We start from the raw sequence: 21,694 nt of genomic DNA, 5'->3' as shown, positions 1-21,694 counted from the left end.
ACGAGGAAACCTGTCACCTTCTTCTTGGCAAAGAGATGGGATTCTGCAGGCAAAATGCTGCATGTGCTGCAGATGCAAACATTAAATCGGTCGTCTTCGCTTCACTGTTTTTCTTTGTCATAAGGCAAAGTTCAACCTTGGCAGGGGAGAGGACAGAGAGGTCTCCATAAATGATACATACATTTTTTCAAAGAATATGACGTTCAGTACATATTTTTACTTTTAGAGGGCACTCATTATTTTTAAGAGAATTTCAACTTAGAAACACAGAAAACCAATGATGAAAAATGCCAGTGAGGCAATGAAATAAATGTGCAGAATGAAACAAACATTTTTGCAAACAGTCAATATGGAGATTTGTTTTGCTTGACTATTCATATCTGTTATGAGGATTTTGTTTTTCTTTCTTAGGGGAAGGACTGGGGTGGGCAGGGAGAGGGAGTAAAAGAAAAAAACAAATAAGTGATCACTGAAAAGAATTCTTTTTAAAGAAACACAAATACTGAGTTTTATACAGTAAATAAAACTTTATTTTTTTCCTCTGTTCATCCTAGATTGACATTGCCAACAGTCACAGATCAGCATATGATGCAGTAATGTATTAACTATTTACAATTTACAGTATTTTTTTCCTGGAAACTATAAGTACAAAAGCGAAGTAAATAAATGAGGTACTGCCATTTGGATTCATCAGAAGCAAAAGCTTAAAGAACTAGTCCTTAGCAAAAAAAAAAAAATCAAATCAAATCTGGATGACATAGTCAGATTCCTCTAATTCATCAGGAAAAAAATCTATCAAATTCCACCTCCATATGTATTGCACAAGTCATTCAAACTGAAACAGAACCCCCCAAAATCCCAAAATCACCCTAAAATAAATAAATCAAAGAGGCGAACCATCAAGTTCAAATCTTAAAAGGGGGGGGAGAAGAGAGCGCTGGCGGGCTCGTCTCGGGTCCATCCGTTCATCAGTCAAGGCGCACGTCAGCCCCTCCAAAAGCACCGCTGCCCTCCCAAGGTGGCTCTAGCTGTCTTCGTGATCCAGTGTCATCTAGCTGTCTCTGCGCTGCCTCTCTCTCTCTCAAGGGACCTGAAAAGCAGCTTGTCGTCCGTCAGTCACGCCTTTTCTCAAAGAAAAACAGACGTGGGCAGGTTTTTGAGCAGCACAATCAAGGAACATTCTCCATCCCAATTTCTTCAAGATGACAATCGTAGCCACGACTGGAAAAGGATAAAAGGCAAGAAGTAAAATTTTCTGTTAACTTTTGGGACTAAAAAAGAACAAAACATTTTCTAACATCTAACTGTGATATAAGGCCTAGTAATTAGCCTGAAGGTCTAGAAAGATTTCAAAGTTAAATCCCACGAATCTTTCAATATTTCTCTAACTCTATAACCTTCCAAAATTATTTGTTCTCTTTTTGGGAAAAAAAAATGGATGATGCAAAATTGAACCCAACTCTGTTAAAAAGAAAGGCATCAAAACTATTTAATTCTTCCAGCTCCATTGCCCCAAAAGAAGCTTAATAATGGACCTATGACAAGCAAAAAGCCCTTGTTTTCCCTAGCAAAAGGAGGCCACCAAATCTTTACAATGGCCTTTGCCATTAAATACTGCTTGGCAATACAACACTTCAGAGTTTGAAAAGTTAAGTTTTATTTGAAACTAGTGGTCTAGTTTTTAAACCCTTGTGGCCCTCACAAGGCTTCCCAGATTAAAATTATCAAGGAAATGGATTAGCCAGATAAATTTCTAGGCTAAAAAAGCCATTGGAGATAAACAACCAAACGAGATTAAGAAATCAGAGGGAAGCTTCAAAGGCACCAGCCCCAGCTATCCATCCCCCTCTCCCACCAACATTGTACATAATGCAAAATTTAACAGAAGAGGTAATAATGAGTTTGTGAAATCACAAAAGAAATGAGCTGATTTTCTAAATCGATTTGCAAAATGAAAAATAGATCCCATACATATAATAATTAGCCTTTTACAAGTTACAACTGTACATTCATTATGAAGTTGGTTTATCGATCATGCTGGTGTTAGATCAGAAATACTAACCTATCTTCTCCATCGATATAAACTGCTCTAACAAAGCTCAGGGACAGCAAGTGTGGAATGCTTTTACAGCCATCGATGTGTTCTGATAAAGCTACCCAAAAGAGCCCTCTCAAGCTCCTCACGTTACTTATGACTCGCATACACTTTGTCCTACGTCCCACCCCAGGAGAACGGAAGTTCTGGAAGAAGGGGGCTGTCCGAGGTTTGCCTTTGTATCCCCCGTCCTTAACAAACTGCCTTCTATATGACAGAAGCTGAAGAAAAAAAACTGTTGAACTGAATTATCAAACTACTGTATTCAAATGACAGAAAATTACAGATGTGAATTGTCCTAAGTTAGTGCCTACAAATGAACAGATTTAATTTTTTTTTTTAAATTAGAATCTTGTGGGCTATTAAAACTGTTTTAAAGAAATGCCTGATAAACAGGAATGACATACGTGAAATACAAGAGTGCCAAATGTAATCACAGGCATCTTTAAATCAAAAAAGTCTGAAAGTGAAAATGTTATGAAAAGTCACCAGGATCAAGGTAACCATTGTAACTCTATATAAACTTCACTCGCTGATGAGCCCATCAATTCAGACTTTTGTGAAAATTCACACATAGACCAGGCTGAATTTTTTCAGGGAGGTATCAAGGACTTCAATAGAATGAACACAGTTATAAAGGGAATTTTTAGATAACATAAGAGAACCCACTGGACTAATTATTAAAACATTAAGATAGGTTCTATGAGGTCTCCGATTGGGCAGAATCTGAAGCACATTTAGTGTTATTAAAAATAAAAAGAAAATCATTCTCAACAAATATTCTCAACATTTCTTCTAATTCAGAATTGCCTTCTGCCACTCTGGGCACATTCCATCGTGTTACATTTCTTCAGATCTGCGATGTTTGTAACATTAATACTCATTTGCCACTTGGTGTGCATTTTTCTCTCTTATCATTGGGTTGCCGTTGCTGTCATCTTGGAGGAAGGCTAGAGGGCAAGAAGGCGGCCTGGACATTTTTTTACTCCTGTCCTAAAGGTTTCCAAGAGCAATTGAAACCATCTGATGAATACTGGAAATGGTAACCTCTTCATAAAATCATGTCAATTTACCCAATGCAAACGCAGACCTAAAATTAATCGGTCTTTCGTAAGATCAGCTCATGATGAAAGGCTTTCATTAGAGAGGAGCAGAGTTCCAGAGAGGGGTTACTTTCATGCAGGCCGTTCGATTCTGGGTAAAAGAGACAGCACAGAGTGTTCGTCACTCACCCACATGCTAGCTAAGCACAGGCTGACGGCTCATTCAGAAGATGCCACCGCGAGCCGAAGCAAACTACAAAGGCAGGAAGAAAAAAGCTCATTGAACGACTTTTTAAGAATAAACAATAAAGCGCTGCTGACGTATGTACACAAGGTGAACAGACTGAAACGAAATGCTACTTAACCTCTTCTCCCACAATAAGGGAGTTGAGGCCAATCATGAAGGGTTTAAAGTTCCCTATGACTTTCCCATGCTTGGCACATGAATCACTTTATCTTTAAAATTGTACACAAAGTGTAAAATGGTGATAATGAACGTCTACCCAAGAGAAGGCAGTGTGACTCATCGTAAGCAAACCCCATACATGAAAACCCAGAATTATAAAACAAACAAGATGATTGTTTGCTATGCAAAAAAAATTCCCTTCTAAGAGCTTTTTTTTTTCCATAGAAACTCCTCCAGTACATTTAAAATATGATCGGATTTACAAAATATAAAACTGCAAAAACTCAATTTAATTACAACTTTTTTTTAGGAAGACCACACTTTTATAAATTAAAATACATCTGTATTTTGAAATCTCAGTGCCACACAAGTCACATTTAAATTACTACTGGATGAACGTCTTGTATTTAGAGACAAGACGAATAAAAGAAAATGAAGTTTTGTCTGAAATGGTTACCAGAATTAAAATTATAGTTTAATCTCTTGATTTAAACCTTCAGAGTCAAAGAAACAGGCCCAGATCGCAATTCAGTGCTGTCCTAAAGCAAATTTGTCTGAACGCAATGCATGTGCCGCATATGTGGGGAAGTATCTTACATACCATGCAATTTTTCACTTCCATGTTTGTTTAAAAAGAAACAGAAACTGTTAATAAAAGCCGAATCCAAGAACTGAAGAGTTAGTTCAATTCCAGAAGCTTCATTCTATCTACTTTCAAATTCAATGGAAGAATCTGGGATGCTCTCAAAGCCTCTGATTCAGTGACATGTCAGTAGCACTGAAAATACTGATTTTCCTAATCCACAGTCCATGGGCCCAGGCTTCAATTCCCCAGCAGGAATAAAGGCTGATGTGATCCACTAGGGATCCTTCTATGCAAAAGGGGGCATATCCAACCACTCTGAAGACCCCATTCGGAAGGTTCTACTAAACAAGGTGCAGGTGCTTTTGTACAACAAAAGGGAGAAAGAGGATGAAGACCAGCTGTAACTTTTTTAAGCCTTAAGAGTCTGAAAGTTAGAAATAAAAGTGGATGACCATTTGTATACAACAAGAAACAGTCTACTTAGAAGAGCACCAACCAACAAGGTAAGTAAAGAAATTATGAAGCAAGCTACATTTCTGCTACATTAATTTAGGCTTTCCTAACAGGCCTGGACAATGAAAAGTGACAGAAGTCGGATTTTCATTAAATAAAGGTAAATTCTGGCCCGTCCAAGTAAAAGTGAATTTCAATAAATGCTATTTTAAGGGCAGCTAGACAGATGCACCTGGATGCCAGGAAGACCTGAGTTCGAATCCATCCTCAGACACTTACTAGCTGGGTGAGCCTACACAAGTCACTTCACCTCTAACTAACTCCGTTTCCTCATCCGTAAACTGATGATGCCAATGGCATCTGCCTCCCAGAGCTGTCGTGAGGATCAAATGAGATCATATTTTAAAGTTCTATACAAATGCTAGCTATTATTATGACTATTAGCTAGCATGTTAACAAAGGATTTTGTATACACAGAGCGGATGTGGCATGGGGTGAAAACGCTGGAATTCCAGTCTGGGCTCTGATCCAAACTGAAAGATTATTGACTAGATCTGAGCTGCAGTGTCCTCATCTTTAAAATGGGGACCTATACGATAAGGTGACTGTAAAGAACAACCCTGATAATAGCAGTTTGTAAGGATTAAGCGTGTTCGTACAGATCCGGGTGCTCTGAAGATATGGGAAAATGTTACACCTGCTTAACATTCCTCGAACACATTGCTCCTTTTTCTCTACCTTGACTAGAGGAGGGGGACTGTGACCGGTGAATTAGGAATTAATTCCTAATCACTCACCTGATGAGTGAAGTATCCAACAAGCCAGTGACTGACTAACCAAGGGAGGCTGGCTTGGGGTTCAAAAACTGAGCTGATGCCAGTCTCATGTCTGGGAGAGGAAAGTCTTCAGAGAACAACACCCATTCTCACGTGGGGCCGGAGCTGAGTCCAGCATCTGCAGACGGCTCTCCAGGACCCCCACAAACCATGGTGGGTTAAAGATTCAGCCCAAGGATTCTCAGTGGACTCCAGCAGTTTAGTAGGTGAAAAACATTTAGCTTTTTTGCAAGGTAGATTTCTTATGTTCTTTGTGAATAAACCTTGGGAAACCAAATTTATGGTCTGAAATGTGCAGCAGAGGGATCAAAGTAGCAGTGGAGTAAGAGCCAACAATCTCTTCATCCAAGAACTCTAGTTTGTAAAAGTGACCAATTTTCAGAAATTCAAAGAATCTCAAAAGTGGGAAGGGACCACAGAGGATAATCAATCTGAGTAGCTCAATATCTGTAGCCAGGGTTTAGAGATTATAGGTTGTGAAATTACAGTACAAAGGAATCCCGCAACCGAGGGGTAGTGCTATCTGGGGACTGGGGGAATGGACGATGGTGGTAATGATGACAAAAACAGACGTTTATGTAGCATTTAAGCCACAAATCCATCTCTCTCTCTCTCTCTCTCTCTCTCTCTCTCTCTCTCTCTCTCTCTCTCTCTCTCTCTCTCTCTCTCTCTCTCTCTCTCTCTCTTTCTCTCTCTCTCTGTCAGCAGCGTCTCTTTCCTCCAGGGCCAGGGGTCTTTCTGGTTCCCTGCAATGATGGGCTTCTGGCCAGGGTATCCTGTACAGAGCTTGTAAAGTTTAGCTGCTTTAATGTATATAAAGGAAACTTTAAAACACTATAAATGAAAACTGCTATTTTCATCACAACAAAGCTACGTCCTAACACAGTATCTCATAAAACTATGTTGTTACTTCCTACGACAAGTTTTTGCTGGCCCCCAAGGAAGTACCAGCTCCCATGGCACCGAAGAAGTGAGGCCACCAGCAAGCTGCAGGCCAAGTGCCCCCCCTGGAGGCAGGATGTGCACTGGGAAATCTGCTTCTTCCAGCTGCTGGATTGGGGGGGGGGGGTTTACACAAAACAAGACTAAATTTAGACCAAAAAAGGGTAGATGAAAACAAAATAATTTTTTTGTAAAAATGAGGCAGAAGCACTCCTGAACTCCCTGGCCTTTCTCAGGGGGACAGTACACCCCCAAACACACTGCCCTGGTCTGACCAACCACAAGCTCCAACCCTCAAGGCCGAGATGGCAACAGCAGCAAAACATGAAAACCAAAAAAGCAACCAATCAAAATGAAGGTGGATGCGGGAACCAGAGAAGGGGAGGGACGTCTTCTCCACAATGACTCCAAAGAAGTGAGGTCTTGGGAAGGACACAGATGGGACCTGCAGGCCCAGGGCAGCTCTCTGTCATCAGATGTCAGGGATGCCTCAGGGAAAGGCAGTCTCCAGGCTCAGAACTCCCAAACCTCATGCTAAACTCCAAAAACAGTTCAGCAAGAACTGAGAGTTCCTTTCTATCTCTTTTCTGTATCCATATTTTATGTACAGTGCTTGTCAGGGAAGGGAATAAGCACTTAGGAAGCACCTACTATGTGCCAGGCATTGCGCTAAGTCAGCACTTTACAATTCCTACCTCTGTTATCCTTACACCCACCCTTAGAACTAGGTGACATTATTCTCCCCATTTTACAGATGTGGTAACTGAGGCAGAGGGCAGGGAAGTGACTTGCTCAGAGTCATACAGCTAATAGGCGACTGAGGTCAGATCTGCATTCGAGCCTTCCTGACACCCGCAGCACCGCCTGCCTATCAGTACCCACGTATAAAAGATTTGGTTAGACAGACAGGTTTGCAACCACTGTACATGTGAACCAGTACACACAAGACTGACCAGACCCAAGAGCTCCAGGTATGCAAAGTGGGCTGTGGACCCAAATCCTATTCTTCCCCTTGGCAGCCATATGAGCTGACCACCTCTGAGGCTCCGTTTCCTTCTTTGTTAAGATGGTAAGAATCATGCTTGTACTATCAATCTCACAGGGACAGAAGGAGCTAACAGTATCGAAAGCACCATGAAAATATCAACTAAAGAGGCATGATGGAGGAGAGAGAGAGAGCGCTTGAGACCTGGGTTCAAGTTCCTCCTTAGACATGTGACCAGACACGATCCCCGTCCTCTGAGAACCTCTTCTCATCTGCAGGACAGAGCTCCCAGCACTTAGGCCACAGGCTGTCGGCCACTCTGACGGGGGGGGGGGGGGGGGGGGCTGGAGCCACTTCAAACCCTAGCTGATTGCTACATTTTCCATGAGGGCATTCACACCTTGGTATTCAGCACACACTACAAATGAGGTCATGATTTACTGTTCTGATTTTCCAGATTTAAGAAAGTGACAGAGGAAATGCTAATACTTCAAATTAAACCTAAAAATGTGTCCGGAGGACCAGCTGTTAAACAATTACCAGTACACCTTTGCATATCCTGATTAGAAATATGACCTCGATCACCCAATCATCACCAGGATGAAACGATGCCCAAAAAGACCTGGCCTAGTACAGGAAAACAGAGGCACAGAGCAGATAAGAATATTTTTGTGCACCACATTCCCAATTTTTACTTGAAATACATTTAAACTAAGCTTTTCAACACAGTAGAATTTTAGTCCCAGTCTGGGTTCGTGTTGGAAGAGGCCGTGACAATCATCTGGAGCGTTCCATTTCTCTTGCCTTCATTCCTCCGTCTTTGCTGCTGCTCAGGTATTACCTATTTCACCCCCTCAATTTAACAAGTGAGAAACTTGAGGCCCAGGTGTGTAGGCAGTCATCTTGACAGCTGGTCAACTGCAGAGCTGACAGGACAGCTTCATCTTCCCATAAAGTTCTAACACCTCAGTGAGCTGTACTCTGTCCACGATGGCGCCCTGCTAATTCCAGGCTAATGCCCGATGACATCCTCCCTCTGCTCACCACGCGGACATACTGGCGTTGCCTGCCACCTCCACGGATCTGTCCATCCTGTCCCTGGCCTGGAACTACCCTGCCTCTTTTCTATGGAAATCCTCTCCATTCTGTCAACCAAGTCCAAACGTGGCCTCTTGCACAAAGCCCTCCCTTACTTTCCTGATACCTCTGACACTGATTGAGCACCTTGATTATAACTTCCTTGAGGGGAGGCACTGCATCCTTTTCCCATCTGTCCACACCCCACCCCAGCACCCAGAATAATGCCTTGTCTACAGCAGGTGAGCGATGTTGCTCAGGGCTTACATTTTATGCACGGCTGGGCTTCCATTTAGCATGTACTTAGGAAAGGCCTACTATGAGCAAGGAGCTGTGCTGAAAAGGCAAAAAGGACTGTCCCGTTCTCCCCGAGACCCAGTCGACAAGCATTTGTGCCAAGCCAAGTGCTGAGCCTGGGGATTCAGAGACACCCAAGTAATAACTTCTGCCTTTTCCCAGGAGGCCCCGACCACAAGGCAGGCAGCCAGGCATTGGGCCAGAGCAGTCCTCCCGAGGTCCCGTGGCGCACTACCACGACTTCTGACCTCCTCTTCTACAAGAGGAAGAGGCCAGCCTCGGTGCCTGCCTGGTGCCCACCTCCCTTGGAGACCTTGAACAGAGCACACGTGATGATGAGTCCCACCAGAGAAGGACAGAGACACAAGAGGCTCCAGGCCGGGGGGCCACACACATGCAGCAAAACGCCAGGGTGAAGCCTCTTGGGAGTGCCAGGACTGGGGCAGGACCTCGAAGGAAAGGCAGGGAGCAAACAGGCAGAAGGGGGAAGAAGAGCCTTCTCTAAGAGGGCAGGCAGCATGAGTGAAGGAAGCTTCAGTACTAAAGCCTGCTTCTTGAACTTTTTTTTTTCCCTCAAATAAAAAAAATTTGAATTTCTGAGTGCTAAATATTTTCTAACAATTACATTTAGCAGATAATAGTTCTTTCGGCTCTGGGATACATTACCAGAATGAGTTAAGCTACAGAAGTACTTATTAAAAACCAATTATTTTTATATTAAGATTAAATTTCTCCAGAGCGTAAGATTACATTCACAGGGGATCGGAAGGAAGGAATAGCAGAGAAATATCTCACAAGCACAAACGGCAAACTTTCCATCAGTGCAACAGCACAAAAGTAAAGATGTAATTATCAAGGTCATAAAGGCAAGTTCCCAGAATGTCCCTCTGCCCAGTAAATAACGCAAGCCCATTAAAACTGTATTGTCTGCGCACTGCACAAGCCACCACCGACTGCCGATGGAGAGAGCAGCTGGCACGCACCGGGACGTGTCTGGGCTTTCGGGGGGGCTTTTTGCCTACTAGACTAAAAGAAGACAATTGCCTGGCCTTCCCAAACTGCTCATTTCTCCCCTAGAGCCTGACACACAGTAGGCACATAATAAATGCTTATTGACTTGTGAAAATGAGGGACAGCAGATTTATTGAAAACTGAGCTAAAGAACAAGTGAGCCTTTAAAATTCTCTAAAAGGTAATGTCCATCTGTCAGGGATGTCACAGAGGGAATTACTATTCAGGCAGATGTTGAACCACATGGCCTTGAGCGAGAAAAGATAAGGAAAAAAAGAAATGATAGAGAGGCGGAAGACAAAATGTCCAAATGTACAACTGGGTCTAAGGGCTGTCCTGTCGCCTTCGCTAATCAGGCACAAAGAGAATGGTAGACTGGTATTTTTCTTGTCTGGCAGCTACAAGGAGAGGCAGTTGTGCTTGGCATGACTTAGGAGGAATTTTTTTCCAAACAGCTGATTTTATACAAAGAAGCTTTGTCCAATGATGAGTAACTACATCCTTCTTCCTTGCAGAGGGTATCAAAGGCTCAGTAACATTTGAATTCTATGATCAAGAATTACTGAACCTTCAAATCGTTTGCTTCTGAATTAGGAAGCATAATCTCTAAGACATTAATTGGACTGACTCACAAGATTACTAATTATACCAGAAAAAATGCCATCCACCCTCTAACTATCCTATTTGTGCTTACACATAACTTACAGAGCAGAGAGAAGAAAAAACAAGTATCTAGTTCTTAGAAGGAAACACCTTTTCTCTTCTAAAACACCCACTGACATAGGATCTTAGCTAAACCTCCTCAAGGTAAAATCCTTCTCCGTTGTTAGGCCGTTGCACAAGAGAGACTAAGGCAAAGCTCACTTATTGATAACTTAATGAAGTCCATTCGCAAAGCCTACCAGTCGCCGGGCATCTTCTCGTTCTAAGATTTTCTGAGTCTGATCAGCAGGAAACTTCAGGACTGTAGTTATGACTTTTGCCATTGTCTACAAGAAAAATCGAAGAGGATTAATGGCAGTCGTCATAGCAAACAAAGCCCAACAACAATAATTAGATATGCGCTAGCTAGAAATCTGTTAACCAAGCTAAGAGTATTCTTCTTTAGAAATCTCAAAGAAAGCCATGACAAATGAAGTATGATGTGAAGATTGTCAATCAAGGAAATGAGATACGAAACTGAGCAATACAGTATTCCAATCAGACAGCAATCCTGGAAGTCTTTGGGTTGATCCTGTGATAAAAGGGTGCTTCCCAAAGAGCAGAAGCTGCCTGGCACTGCCAAGTTCAAATACTCTTAGCCCTTTTCATCTTGTTAAGATGAACTTAGGAAAACTGCAATAAATGGCTCATCAATTAGTAAGGCCTTTCCTTTGGAACAATCTATCTGAGAACTGATGCAATGACAAAAGATATGTTCAAAGTAATCAGAAACGGATGGTCACCCCAAGCCCAACTGAGACTCTATCACATCATAGATCTCACAAACACTGGCTACTGCATGAACAGGAACATGCTCAGGAAGGTTGGGAGGTTTTCCCCCAAGACATGCAGCACATCAGCCTACTGGAAATACAACTTAGATTTTAAATAAACACAGGATGTATTGCTTTGCGGAAGACAGATGAATCAAAACATTATACATGGCAGCTTGCAAAACAAGATCCTAAGTTGTGCAGATCTGAATAAATATACCGTAAGTCAGACTGTTACCCATAAGCTCCTGGAAAATTCTCCTCAAAGGATGAAACTTTCCCTATTTGGTTCTCAAGGTGAGGAGTTTTGAGGGAAACAGAGAGGAAAGAAGACACCACTTATGAAAATAAAATAACAAAGTCAGTGCTTAAATATAAAATCATGCCCAGCTATCAGGGATGCTATAGAGACTCTTCTTATACTGTGTGGGAAGTCGGGAGAGATAACCTCGTGAGCGTTTTTCCTTTGCCAACGTGTATTTTTGCACATACAAAGTACATCTTTGTGGGTATGTGTTTTGCTGTGTGTGTGTGTGTGTGTGTGTCCATGTGTGTATGAGGTGGAGGGGTGTTTGACATGAAATACTGTCTGTCATTAGCTAATTACTTTTATGATCACATGTGACAAAAATCAATACCATAATTCTTTCCCAATTTAAAAAGTTGTCATTAGAATGCCCTTACTACAGAGTCAACATGAGGTCCAAGTACACTAAGAATGTCCCACAAACCAGGAACTAATATTATGAACTATAAATTTTGGTTTTTCCAATTCTCATATCCCTCAAGACTACCATTACCATGACAGGCTGAAAAATAAGATTCCAAAAGTATAATTCAGTTCTCCAAAGATTTTTAGAAGCAACTGAGAGATAGTCTTATTTCAACTCTCACCTTACAGGAGAACACAGCCCTGTACTAAGTCTGAAATTGAAACATGGTGATGTCTTAAACATGCCCAAACCAATGATTCATCCTAATTATTTGAGAGTTCATTTCCTAGCATGGTCACACAAGGTCAAAATTCTTAAGAGGTCTTAAAGATCCATCTTAAGAAAGATCCTTACAAAGAGAACTGGTTTTGGTGCACTTGACATAGGTTGTTCAAGGTCACAAAAATCTACTTGTGCTACTTAAATATTACAAACAGCTTAGAAACATGCAATATTAAAGGGCTAGCTAACCTGTTAGGAAGGCACATACTGGACACATGTGTATCCAAAAATCTGTTTGAATAAATGAAATGCAATTAACTATTCTACCATTTGTCAATTTGCTAAACAATTTATTAGACACCACGTGAATAGGGAAAAAAGCAACATTCACTTTATCAGACCTTTTTTTTAGGGTACAGTTGGTTAATTCACTATGATGTCCCCTTTTAAAATTATAGAATTTGCTGACTGCCCAATTAGGGAGCCTAAACTCTTGCCAAGCATGACAGAAGATGCCATCTTCACAGAGATGCCCAGGCCCATTGCCATAGAACACTGCTGTGACAACACACTCCAGGTACGGAGGGGAGAAATGGGAAGCTAAAATGGTGGAAACTGTTGCTGATCTCCCTTTCCATAAAGAGAGGTCATTATACAATAGCTGAGAGCAGGAAATGCTTTTTTTAACCCAAACGGGGCAAAGGGCTGACCTTCTCTATGTCAACAGCTTAGATATTCAGAACCTAAGAAACAGAAAAAGAAAGGGAAGGAAGGCACTTTGGGCGCTGCTCTCTGTGGCAAACACTTGACTCTTTTAAAATCACCTCCCATAAAAATGAAGGCCATCACGAGCAATAGCAATAGCAGATGAAGCAACACAGGTCAAGGAAAACGTGCATCCTGCAAAATGTGGCAGAGCTGCGGATGATGACGACATCATAAAGGGACAACCCTTGTGGGCACCACCCTACGTAATTCTCAGCTAGTGTCTAAAGTTTGTCAGTGTGGAAAGAGGTGTTTAGCCCTCTCCAGAAGAAGACTGACACAGTTGACTGTTTCTCAAGACCAACTGGAGGACATTACAGAATTACAACATTTCATCTTTCACTTGTAGTAGCTAGAAAAGCATAATAAATAAGTTACATGATTTTACCCAGGGAAAGCCAAACAGACCTCTTCTTCCTCAACTTCTGGCAGACTGTGAATCATTAAGCTTTCACAAGAAAGCTCCGCTAATGCAATTCTTACATGTGGCTCCAGGGGCAAAAATGAGGACACACCTAATGCTCCATGACACCATGTCTTCGACCTTCTTCTCTGTTCATCCTCATGCCACCCGTGCTACTCCTCCCTCAGAGGGAGGCTGAGGCCTGGTTCAGCCAGAGGAAGGTGAACCCGTGTAAACAAGCACGAGATTAAACCACAGCCTGACCTCAGGGCACAAACTAGAAACGAGGGAGGGGAAGCCAAGGTCTGGTGAGAGACCAGAAGAAAGGCTAGACATCCCAAAGCTGCATGGGAGATAATAAGTGAGGGGAACCGGCCTCTCCTTGAGCCAGGAAGGCCATCATCCAAGAATGCTGCAGCAGGGGAGACTGGGCCTTTCTGAAACGTTCTCTTTCATCAGTGTTTGTGAGAATGCTAAGCCTTATACTGACTGGGTAAGTGGTGATCCCATACAGAATTATGGCAGATTGTGTGTCCTATGTCACCAAGCTGCCAAGAGAGGGAGGTCTGCGGTGACAGGGAATCCTCATTCTGACTGCACTACTCAGCTGAAGGGCTAATCTGAGTTTCACTCCCAAGTGTCCCTGTAGGGTATGTTCTTCTGCTTTTATTTAAGGTCTCATTAAAAACCAAAACCTTAATTTGTCTGAATGCAACTGTCCTCTCCTCTCGGGCTCACTCAAGGTCAGGCAGAGTAGGAGAAGCACACTAACCTGAACTTTAAAGCATTCAATTACTTCTCCACATGCCACAAACAGATGTTATGTGTTCTTCTATTCCCATGACATGAAGCTGCATGTACAAGAGAGGCTGCTCTCAGAGGCAGCCTCCAGCTCAGCGGAGGCTCTGGACATGTGAATACTTCCTACAAAATAGATGTGCCAGGCCATCAGATGCACAGAGCACTTTATGCTAACGTGACCAGCTATTTCCTGGGCACTGTTGATGGTTCTTTCCCCTAACCAAAGTAAAAGATTACAGTTTCTCCTAAACATGTATTCTTTATTCTGGAGCATTTGAAATACTGCTACAACAACCAAAGAAATGGGGGGAAAAATCATTTTCATATTTTTAGAAGATCTGAAGTCACAAAATAAATTATTCCTGGCATAATTCAACATAAGTATAACTTCTACTAATCAGCATTACCAATAGCAATCATAAAATTAATATTTACAGATGTGATGAACCTAAGCAAGATCTGCCAATTCCTTTCATGCACCAAGAGTGAAATGCTGTATGTATCAAACACTAGTCTATGGCCTTCTAATCATCTAAGAGCACAATATGGGACACACTGAAGGAAACACCATGGTGAGGGCACGGGGGCAATGTTCTGTCTTCTAAACTAAAGCACACGATACATCACCAGAAACAGGGTTTCTTCCATACCTTAGTTTCACGACCCATCATGTATTCAAAGAGCACTTTTCTCAAGTACTCAAACTCAGTCGGCTCTCCAAATAGAGAGACATCAGCATGGCACAGATTACCCCCTGTCAAGTACAAGTGATAAAGAAAATCGTTGTCAATAAACTGCTTATCACTTAAAACATTAGACGACTAAAAACAATCAAAAGAATAAATGAGGGAGTAATTTTTGCCTGATGTAATTATGTGGATAAAATCTGGCCAAAGAGGGCAGGCCTGCCTTTGTTTTATGCTGATCAACACACTTCCTAAACTTCAGGTTTTCTGGCATGGACTTTCACTTCAACAGACAATGTCTGTAAGGCCTGCAGTAACCACTCAGGACGGTTTATCTCCCCTAAACAGCTGCAGAATCATCTCCCTTTACTATTCTATCAAGCCTCTTTTGTTCTGTGTAATGTTCTAAAATGATAATCCTTTTACAATGTGAATGAAAGTTAACAGTTTTCAGTTCACAAAGACTTCACTTCAAAATGTGGGACAGATGAAGTTAAGTTTCCTACAACAGCAAATGAACTTCTCTCTTTTATTTGGGTTTTAAACATTTTCATTCAAACAGGAAGTAACGCATGCCAGACTGAATGACTGCTGATAGAAAAACTGTTTATAGATTACGTGTCATCAAAACTCTATTTTGAATTTGAAACGTACAAAGAACGAACATTCAGACGTATTAGAGGAATCCACTTTTATCTGGGAACACAAATGTCTACTCATACTATGACCAGGGCCCTTAGCGCAATGGAGCCAATGTAATTTTGTTTCTAGAAAACATATTTTCCAAAGAAGCACTTCTCTCTGCTCTTTTACATAATTTCCCCAAACATGCTGTCCTGTCCTACATTCTATTTAAAATCTCTTACTACAGTATGCAAAAGCCAAAGGCGTCAAGTCAGCAAGCATTTATTAAGTGCTTCCGAAGGGACACAAATGCTTCTTGGTCAATCTATCTTCGTTTCTGGGTCTTTGCTTTAAATAACCACGGTGCAGATTATTCTCATACAAATAAACATGTTTTGCCAAAAGACAGCATGATAAGACAGGCAGAATGCTGGGCCTGACATAAGAAAAATCTTGCCACTAACAATTCCTAGCAGTCACATAACTATTCTCAGGCTCCGACCACTCCCTAGATCTACTAGGATCTATTGTGCCTCCTCCTAATGAAAGCACAAGCTTTTTATTGTTTTCAAGTGTTTAGTCTCAAAAAGCCCACCCAGTGCTTCAAGTAACAGAATGTTAGAATCTCAGAAGTAAAATGGAAGCCATCAGGTCTAATGCATGCCTGAATAAGAATTCTGAATTGCATATGAATGTAGTCGAATGCTATTGTACCACAAAATGATGAAGGGGACAATTTCAGGGAAACCTGGGAAGACCTGTATGAACTAAAGTGAGCAGAAGCAGAACTATTTACAAAACAACAACACTGTTAAACCAAGCAACTCTGGAAGCAGTGATTAAATAGCTATCCATGAATCCAGAGGACTGACGAGGAAGTATGCTACAATGGATCCAAGAGTGTAAAATCTCTCTCTCTCTCTCACACATACACACACACCACACACACACAAATGTACCCATGCACACACACATACATATACATATATTTTTTGACATGGTCAACGAAGGATTTTGTTTTGCTCGAGTCACTCTGTATTTGTTATAAGAATTCTGGTTTGTTTGTTCTTCCAATGAGAGGAGTATAAGAGAGAAAAAATTAGTTTTTGTTCATTGAAAAAAAAATTAAAATTTACTTTTAAAAAAGCAATGAAGAAAATTTCTTCCTTTACTCTTTTTAATTTGACCAATTTAAGAAACAATCTCTAAGAATAACAATGGCATAAAGTCTGTAGATAGACCAGATCAAAAAAGAAAATACTTGGGAGAATCTATCACAGCAAAACCTTGATTACCTTATGTCTCCATAACCTGAGAGACATCTTAGTCTACATACTACCAATCCCACTTCATCAAAGTTAGCTTAGCCACGTGCACAGGCTAACAAAGGCACAGACTGGCCTAAGAAACATGACAAAGAAGCTTAGCATCAAGTAACCCCAGTAGATGAAAGGTTCTTCATATCAAACGTTGGGCTGTATTTCAACTACACCAGAAGGACTCATTTTGCTGTATCCTCTCATATAATTGGTTTGAGGCACAAATTGGCAGACCTCTCTTTCTTCCAAAGGCAGAGGAGTCAATAATTTCTTGACTTCCCTTACTGATAATTTCATCCTTGAAAGGGTTGAGGGGGGAAAAAAAAAAAAGAGGAAATTCTGTTATAGATATGATTCCTGCATCCAGCCCAGAACTCACAACAATCATCCCGGGCAGTAACTCCTATGGAAGAGGGCTCCACCACCCCACTAGCTGCCACACACAGGGCAAGGAAACCAACCGAGCTGAAGCAGCTAGGAACCCTGAGGGAGATAGGAGACAGCATATGCCAGCCTTCAGACCCCGAACCCAAGAGCCTAGGAGCAGGAACACTGACTAACAGCACTAAAGAAGACGCAGTACCATCTAAATCCTGCTGTGCCTTAAGGACCACGGGACTTTTCCAGTTAACTCGTAGCTGAAACCTTCCCTCCATGCTATCTCCACCATCAGAATGTAAGCTCCTTGAGAGCAGGGACTGCCTCCTCAGCACTCTCATCTGCAAAATGAGGGGGATGGCATGTACCGCCCAGGGGTGTTGAGGATAAAGATCAGACGGTATCTATGAAGCACTCGACGAACCATGAAGTGCTACACCAGTGTTGGCCACTACATTATTACTAGCCGAACTGCTCCACTTGCTGCTGCCTAAACTTAGGTTTCCATCTCCAGATGCCATGACTTTGCACAAGCTGTGCCGCAGGCCCAGAACATACTCTTTCCTTTCTCTCGGACAATGCCTGGTTTCCCTCAGCTCCTACAGGAAGCTCTGCCTGATCCTGCTAGGTGGCAGTCAACTCCACAAGCATTGATGGAGCCTCTAAGACAAACCAGGCCGGAGTGCCGTGCTGAGGATACAAAGGAAGCCAAAAGCAGGGGCCTTGTTCTCAATCTCAAAGACCTACACAGAAGAAACAAGAGATAACTGAGGGGATCAGGAAAAGCTTCTTGTGAAAGGTGGAACTTTAGCTGAGACTGAAAGAAAGGAGAAAGCCAGGAGGCAGAGATGCCAAGGGAAAGAATTCCAGGCCTGGGGCAAGAGCCAGAGGACATGCTGGAGTGAGGAGATGAAGGCTGTGTGTAAGGACCCACTAACGAGCTAATCTAGACACAAGCTTCTATTACCTATGTTCTGTCGAATAACATTAATTTGGGAGCTGGATTTCTGCCTTAATGAGTAAAAACTGACAAAGAAGGAGAACTTGTTAAAACCGGTAACTACAAACGAGGCCAATGTCACACAGCACTGTAAATGGCCTCTGGGACGTACCCATCATCCCAAGGTTTTTTAAACAAAAAGACCAACAGAACTAACAAGACCCCTTGAAATCCGTTAGTGATACAAACAGAAAACAGAAGCAATGCCTGTCCTCAAGATGTTTACGTTCTTTTTTTCAAAAAAAAAATTTATTAGGGGCAGCTAGGTGGCAGAGTGGATAAAGCACTGGCCCTGAAGTCAGGAGGACCTGAGTTCAAATCTGGCCTCAGACCAAACACTTGACACTTACTAGCTGTGTGACCCTGGGCAAGTCACTTAACCCCAACTGCCTTTTAAAAAAGATTTATTTTTCCCCAATTACATGTTAAAACAATTTTTAAAAATATTTTTTAAAGTTCTGAGAGTCTATACAATATTGTTCCCTCTCTCTGTCCGCTCCCCATTCCCTGAGATGGTAAGCAATCCAATATATGTTATACATGTGCAGCCATGTAAAACGTTACCATATTATTCATTTGGTACAAGAAGACTCAAAAAAAAAAAAGGAAAGAAAGAAAAGTGAAAAATAGTCTGCTTCAGTCTGTATTCAGACAATACCGACATCAGTTCTTTCTCTGTAGGTGGATGCAAGTCTCGAGCTGCTGACATTCTAATGCAGGAAATCATGTGGTATATATGGGATACACACAAATCATCTCACAAAGGTAATCTCAGAGGGAAGGCTTTGAAGTGTCTCAAACAGCAAGTCAGCCAGAATGGCTACCTCACAAATGTGTGGAGGGGTAACATGCAAGAAGACTGGAGTGAAAAGAAGGGACAGGTGGTGTGGCCCTCTACATGCTAAATGCAGGGGGAACAGAGAGTCAACGAAAGCTAGATCAGAGTGCAGCAAGCCCCGAGGCCAGTGGCCCAGCCAGCAGGCTACTGCTGATTTTCTGGGTAAAAGGTGATGAAGGCCAGAACTAAAGGGATGGCTCCATGAGTGGAGAGGACAGATTTTAATTGAAATGATTTCTCTCTCCTTTCTCTTATTCTCAAATCAGAAGGAATTGTGGAGCTTTCAAAACCACAGAAGAATGTTAAGTATCTGTGACTCATGTCACAAAAAACTGTATTTGAGAAAACAAAGGTTGGGTTTTTTTTTTTAACTTTTCAGCTACTTTTCATGAAGCCTAAGAATTTAAAAAGTAACTAGCCACCTACTGGACCTAGCGGTGACGACACCAAAAGATTCACCCAGCCACACTGAGCCTGGTACTGTAGCTACTTAACTCAAAAGGAAGTACTATCTCCAAATCACAGCAGATGGAATCTAAGGCTTACTTTAAGAAATTATGTTTATTTAACACTTAGGAAAAAAGAAACTGTTTTTTATTTAATGCCTAATAAAAAATGAGCTGTTATCCTCACCTTGGTAAGGCATCCCCACTGTTGTAACATACATGTTCTTCTCATACTTCTTTAAACGGTCTTCTAATGTATGAATCTAGAAATAATCAACAAAATAGATGAAAAAAATATGAAGAGAAATGAGAGCTCTGTCTAAAAGTCGCAGTGGCTGTATAAATTAGGATTACAACAAGACTGCCAAGTTCTGGAGAAGTCCATTAAAGTTAACGTTAGTTACAACAATCTACAACAGGCAAGGGTGAGGACTGGGGACTACAAGAAGAGTGTTCCAAAAGCACTTCTCAGAACAGAGCTCCCGTGCCAGAGAGTCACTAGGGAAGGCCAAAAATATTGTGGAAGCCAAAACACAGAGAGGGTGGTGGTTAATGCCAACGGGAACAGAAGAAAACTAAGGAAGAGGAGGACATGGACAAATCTCTGCAAGTGTCTGCTGAAAACTCGATGCACTTGAGAGACACTTCTAAAGGTTAAGCATAGCTACTCACCCTGTAGCTTTCTTTGGCTACACATAAGTCTTAATACTTAGTACATATGTATAAAAAATGAATTCACCAATAGAAAAATTAACTTCAACTGTCTCATTTTTTACTTTATGAGCCAAAAAAATAAAAATTCTTCTGAGAATTGAACCTTGTAACAAGTAACATAAGCTCAATATTGTATCCAAAGATAAATGACCCTCAAGCACTAAAAACAGGCTCTCGTCAGTTATGTATAATTAAAGGACCAAACAGGAGACTTAAATATTATCTTAATCTCAAAATTAAGATATCAAATTTACATTAATCATAGAAAATGATTTTTTATTAAAAAAATGTAATCATTCTGACTCAGAAATAAAACTCATACTGTAGTTCAAAAAAATTACACGGCCAACTGTTAATCAGCAAAATTAAATTCTAGCTAAATGAAAGCCAAGTTTAGATGTTCAATATTCAAAATAAGAAGCATTATAGATAACTTTTTCCCCCATTTTGGAGATGGGTCTCCATACCCTAGTCAAGCTAATAGAACAGATCTGTCTGGAGCCTTCGAGCCTAGGTCCCTTTGCCCCTCCTTAGGCAGCCAAGGAGTACTTACCCTCCCACCCTCACCCCAGCCCTGCTCCCTCGAGCTCACCATACCAACACAGGCTTAGCATGGACACATCAAGTGAGCAGCCTGCCTCTGCTTTCACAGGAGCCAGGATTCCAGATGGGAATGAGTGTGTGTTTGCCTGCACAACCACACCCTACTATAAATTCCTCTTATACAAATCTAAGCCTCCCTCTCACCTGCTCTCTGAACTCCTGCTCTTTCAGCTTGGAATCATTGACAAGAGTAGTTTTCTGGGCCAGCTGGGTCTGAAAGAACAAAAAAGGGACTTTTCAAACAAACAACCTTTTCATTAATACAGGGACATATTTCAAGCTACTAGGGAGCCTGTTCTGGTTAATAACAGCCTCTTCCTGGCCCAGTTACAACACAAAACTCTCCTGAAAAGGTAGTTCGATAAAAGATTCAATAAAAGTACCGAATATATAAAAATATGTTGATATATAAAAGATAAAAGATTCGATAAAAGTATCGAATCTAAGCCAATGAAATTCAGCACTTACCTGGAGATCCATTATTGTTACCTGAAAAAAGGAAAAAAGAGAAAAAGGTAACATTCCTGCTTGAAACAAGCATCAAAGATGGCAGATGTGAAAACGCCAAGAATTAACAGGCCAAGGTTCTAGTTGTTGAATCAGTTATTAATTCTGAAGAAGACAATGTAAAATCATGTTTAAAAAACCTTCTCAAATTTTCTTCAAAATGCTTATTTCTGTACAAATATTCAGGTCCTCTAAGGATTTTAATGCAATATTTCTGTTTATTCTAATTCCCTCTCAAACCTCTCAATGACAACAAGTAAAATAAATTTTTTTAACACATTGCATTAGAATCATGGTACAACTAGGCTAAGAATAAATGCCAACAGCTGGGGTGGAGATGAGATTTGGAGGTGAATAAATCTAAAAAGTAAAGAAATAAAATGACAATAAATGTTGCAGATTATGACCAAAAAGGCAGCTAGGTGGCACAGTGGATATAGAAGACCAGGCCTGAAGTCAGGAAGACCTG

At 41.3% G+C, this 21,694-nt stretch overlaps 1 protein-coding gene across 22 annotated transcripts in view; it reads right to left on the bottom strand.

The window, feature by feature from the left end:
• Nucleotides 1-507: 507 nt before the first annotated feature.
• GOLGA4 (golgin A4) overlaps nt 508-21,694 on the bottom strand; it is a 151,342-nt gene continuing 130,155 nt past the window's right edge. For 11 of the 22 annotated variants that reach the window (XR_013485786.1, XR_013485787.1, XR_013485788.1 and 8 more), the window contains 7 exons: nt 21,187-21,207; nt 20,863-20,931; nt 19,589-19,664; nt 14,761-14,864; nt 10,634-10,720; nt 3,169-3,289; nt 1,143-1,221 (listed from right to left, as the gene is read on the bottom strand). Coding sequence is in view for 11 of the 22 variants with exons in the window: in XM_020979517.2 (XP_020835176.1) it covers nt 3,362-3,391; nt 10,634-10,720; nt 14,761-14,864; nt 19,589-19,664; nt 20,863-20,931; nt 21,187-21,207 (387 nt within the window). In the remaining 11 variants the exon portion in view is untranslated. Of the gene's footprint in view, nt 1,222-3,168; nt 3,290-3,327; nt 3,392-10,633; nt 10,721-10,758; nt 12,433-14,760; nt 14,865-19,588; nt 19,665-20,862; nt 20,932-21,186; nt 21,208-21,694 lie in introns of those variants that run through there. The other 11 variants (XM_020979517.2, XM_078152095.1, XM_020979518.2 and 8 more) reach the window with 10 other exon arrangements.

The sequence above is a fragment of the Phascolarctos cinereus genome, unplaced genomic scaffold, assembly GCF_003287225.1.
Source record: "Phascolarctos cinereus isolate Bilbo 61053 unplaced genomic scaffold, phaCin_HiC Scaffold_4;HRSCAF=312, whole genome shotgun sequence".
NCBI lineage: Eukaryota > Metazoa > Chordata > Mammalia > Diprotodontia > Phascolarctidae > Phascolarctos > Phascolarctos cinereus.
The sequence above is the reverse complement of the archived record's forward strand: the minus strand, read 5'-3'. Positions and strand labels throughout refer to the sequence as shown.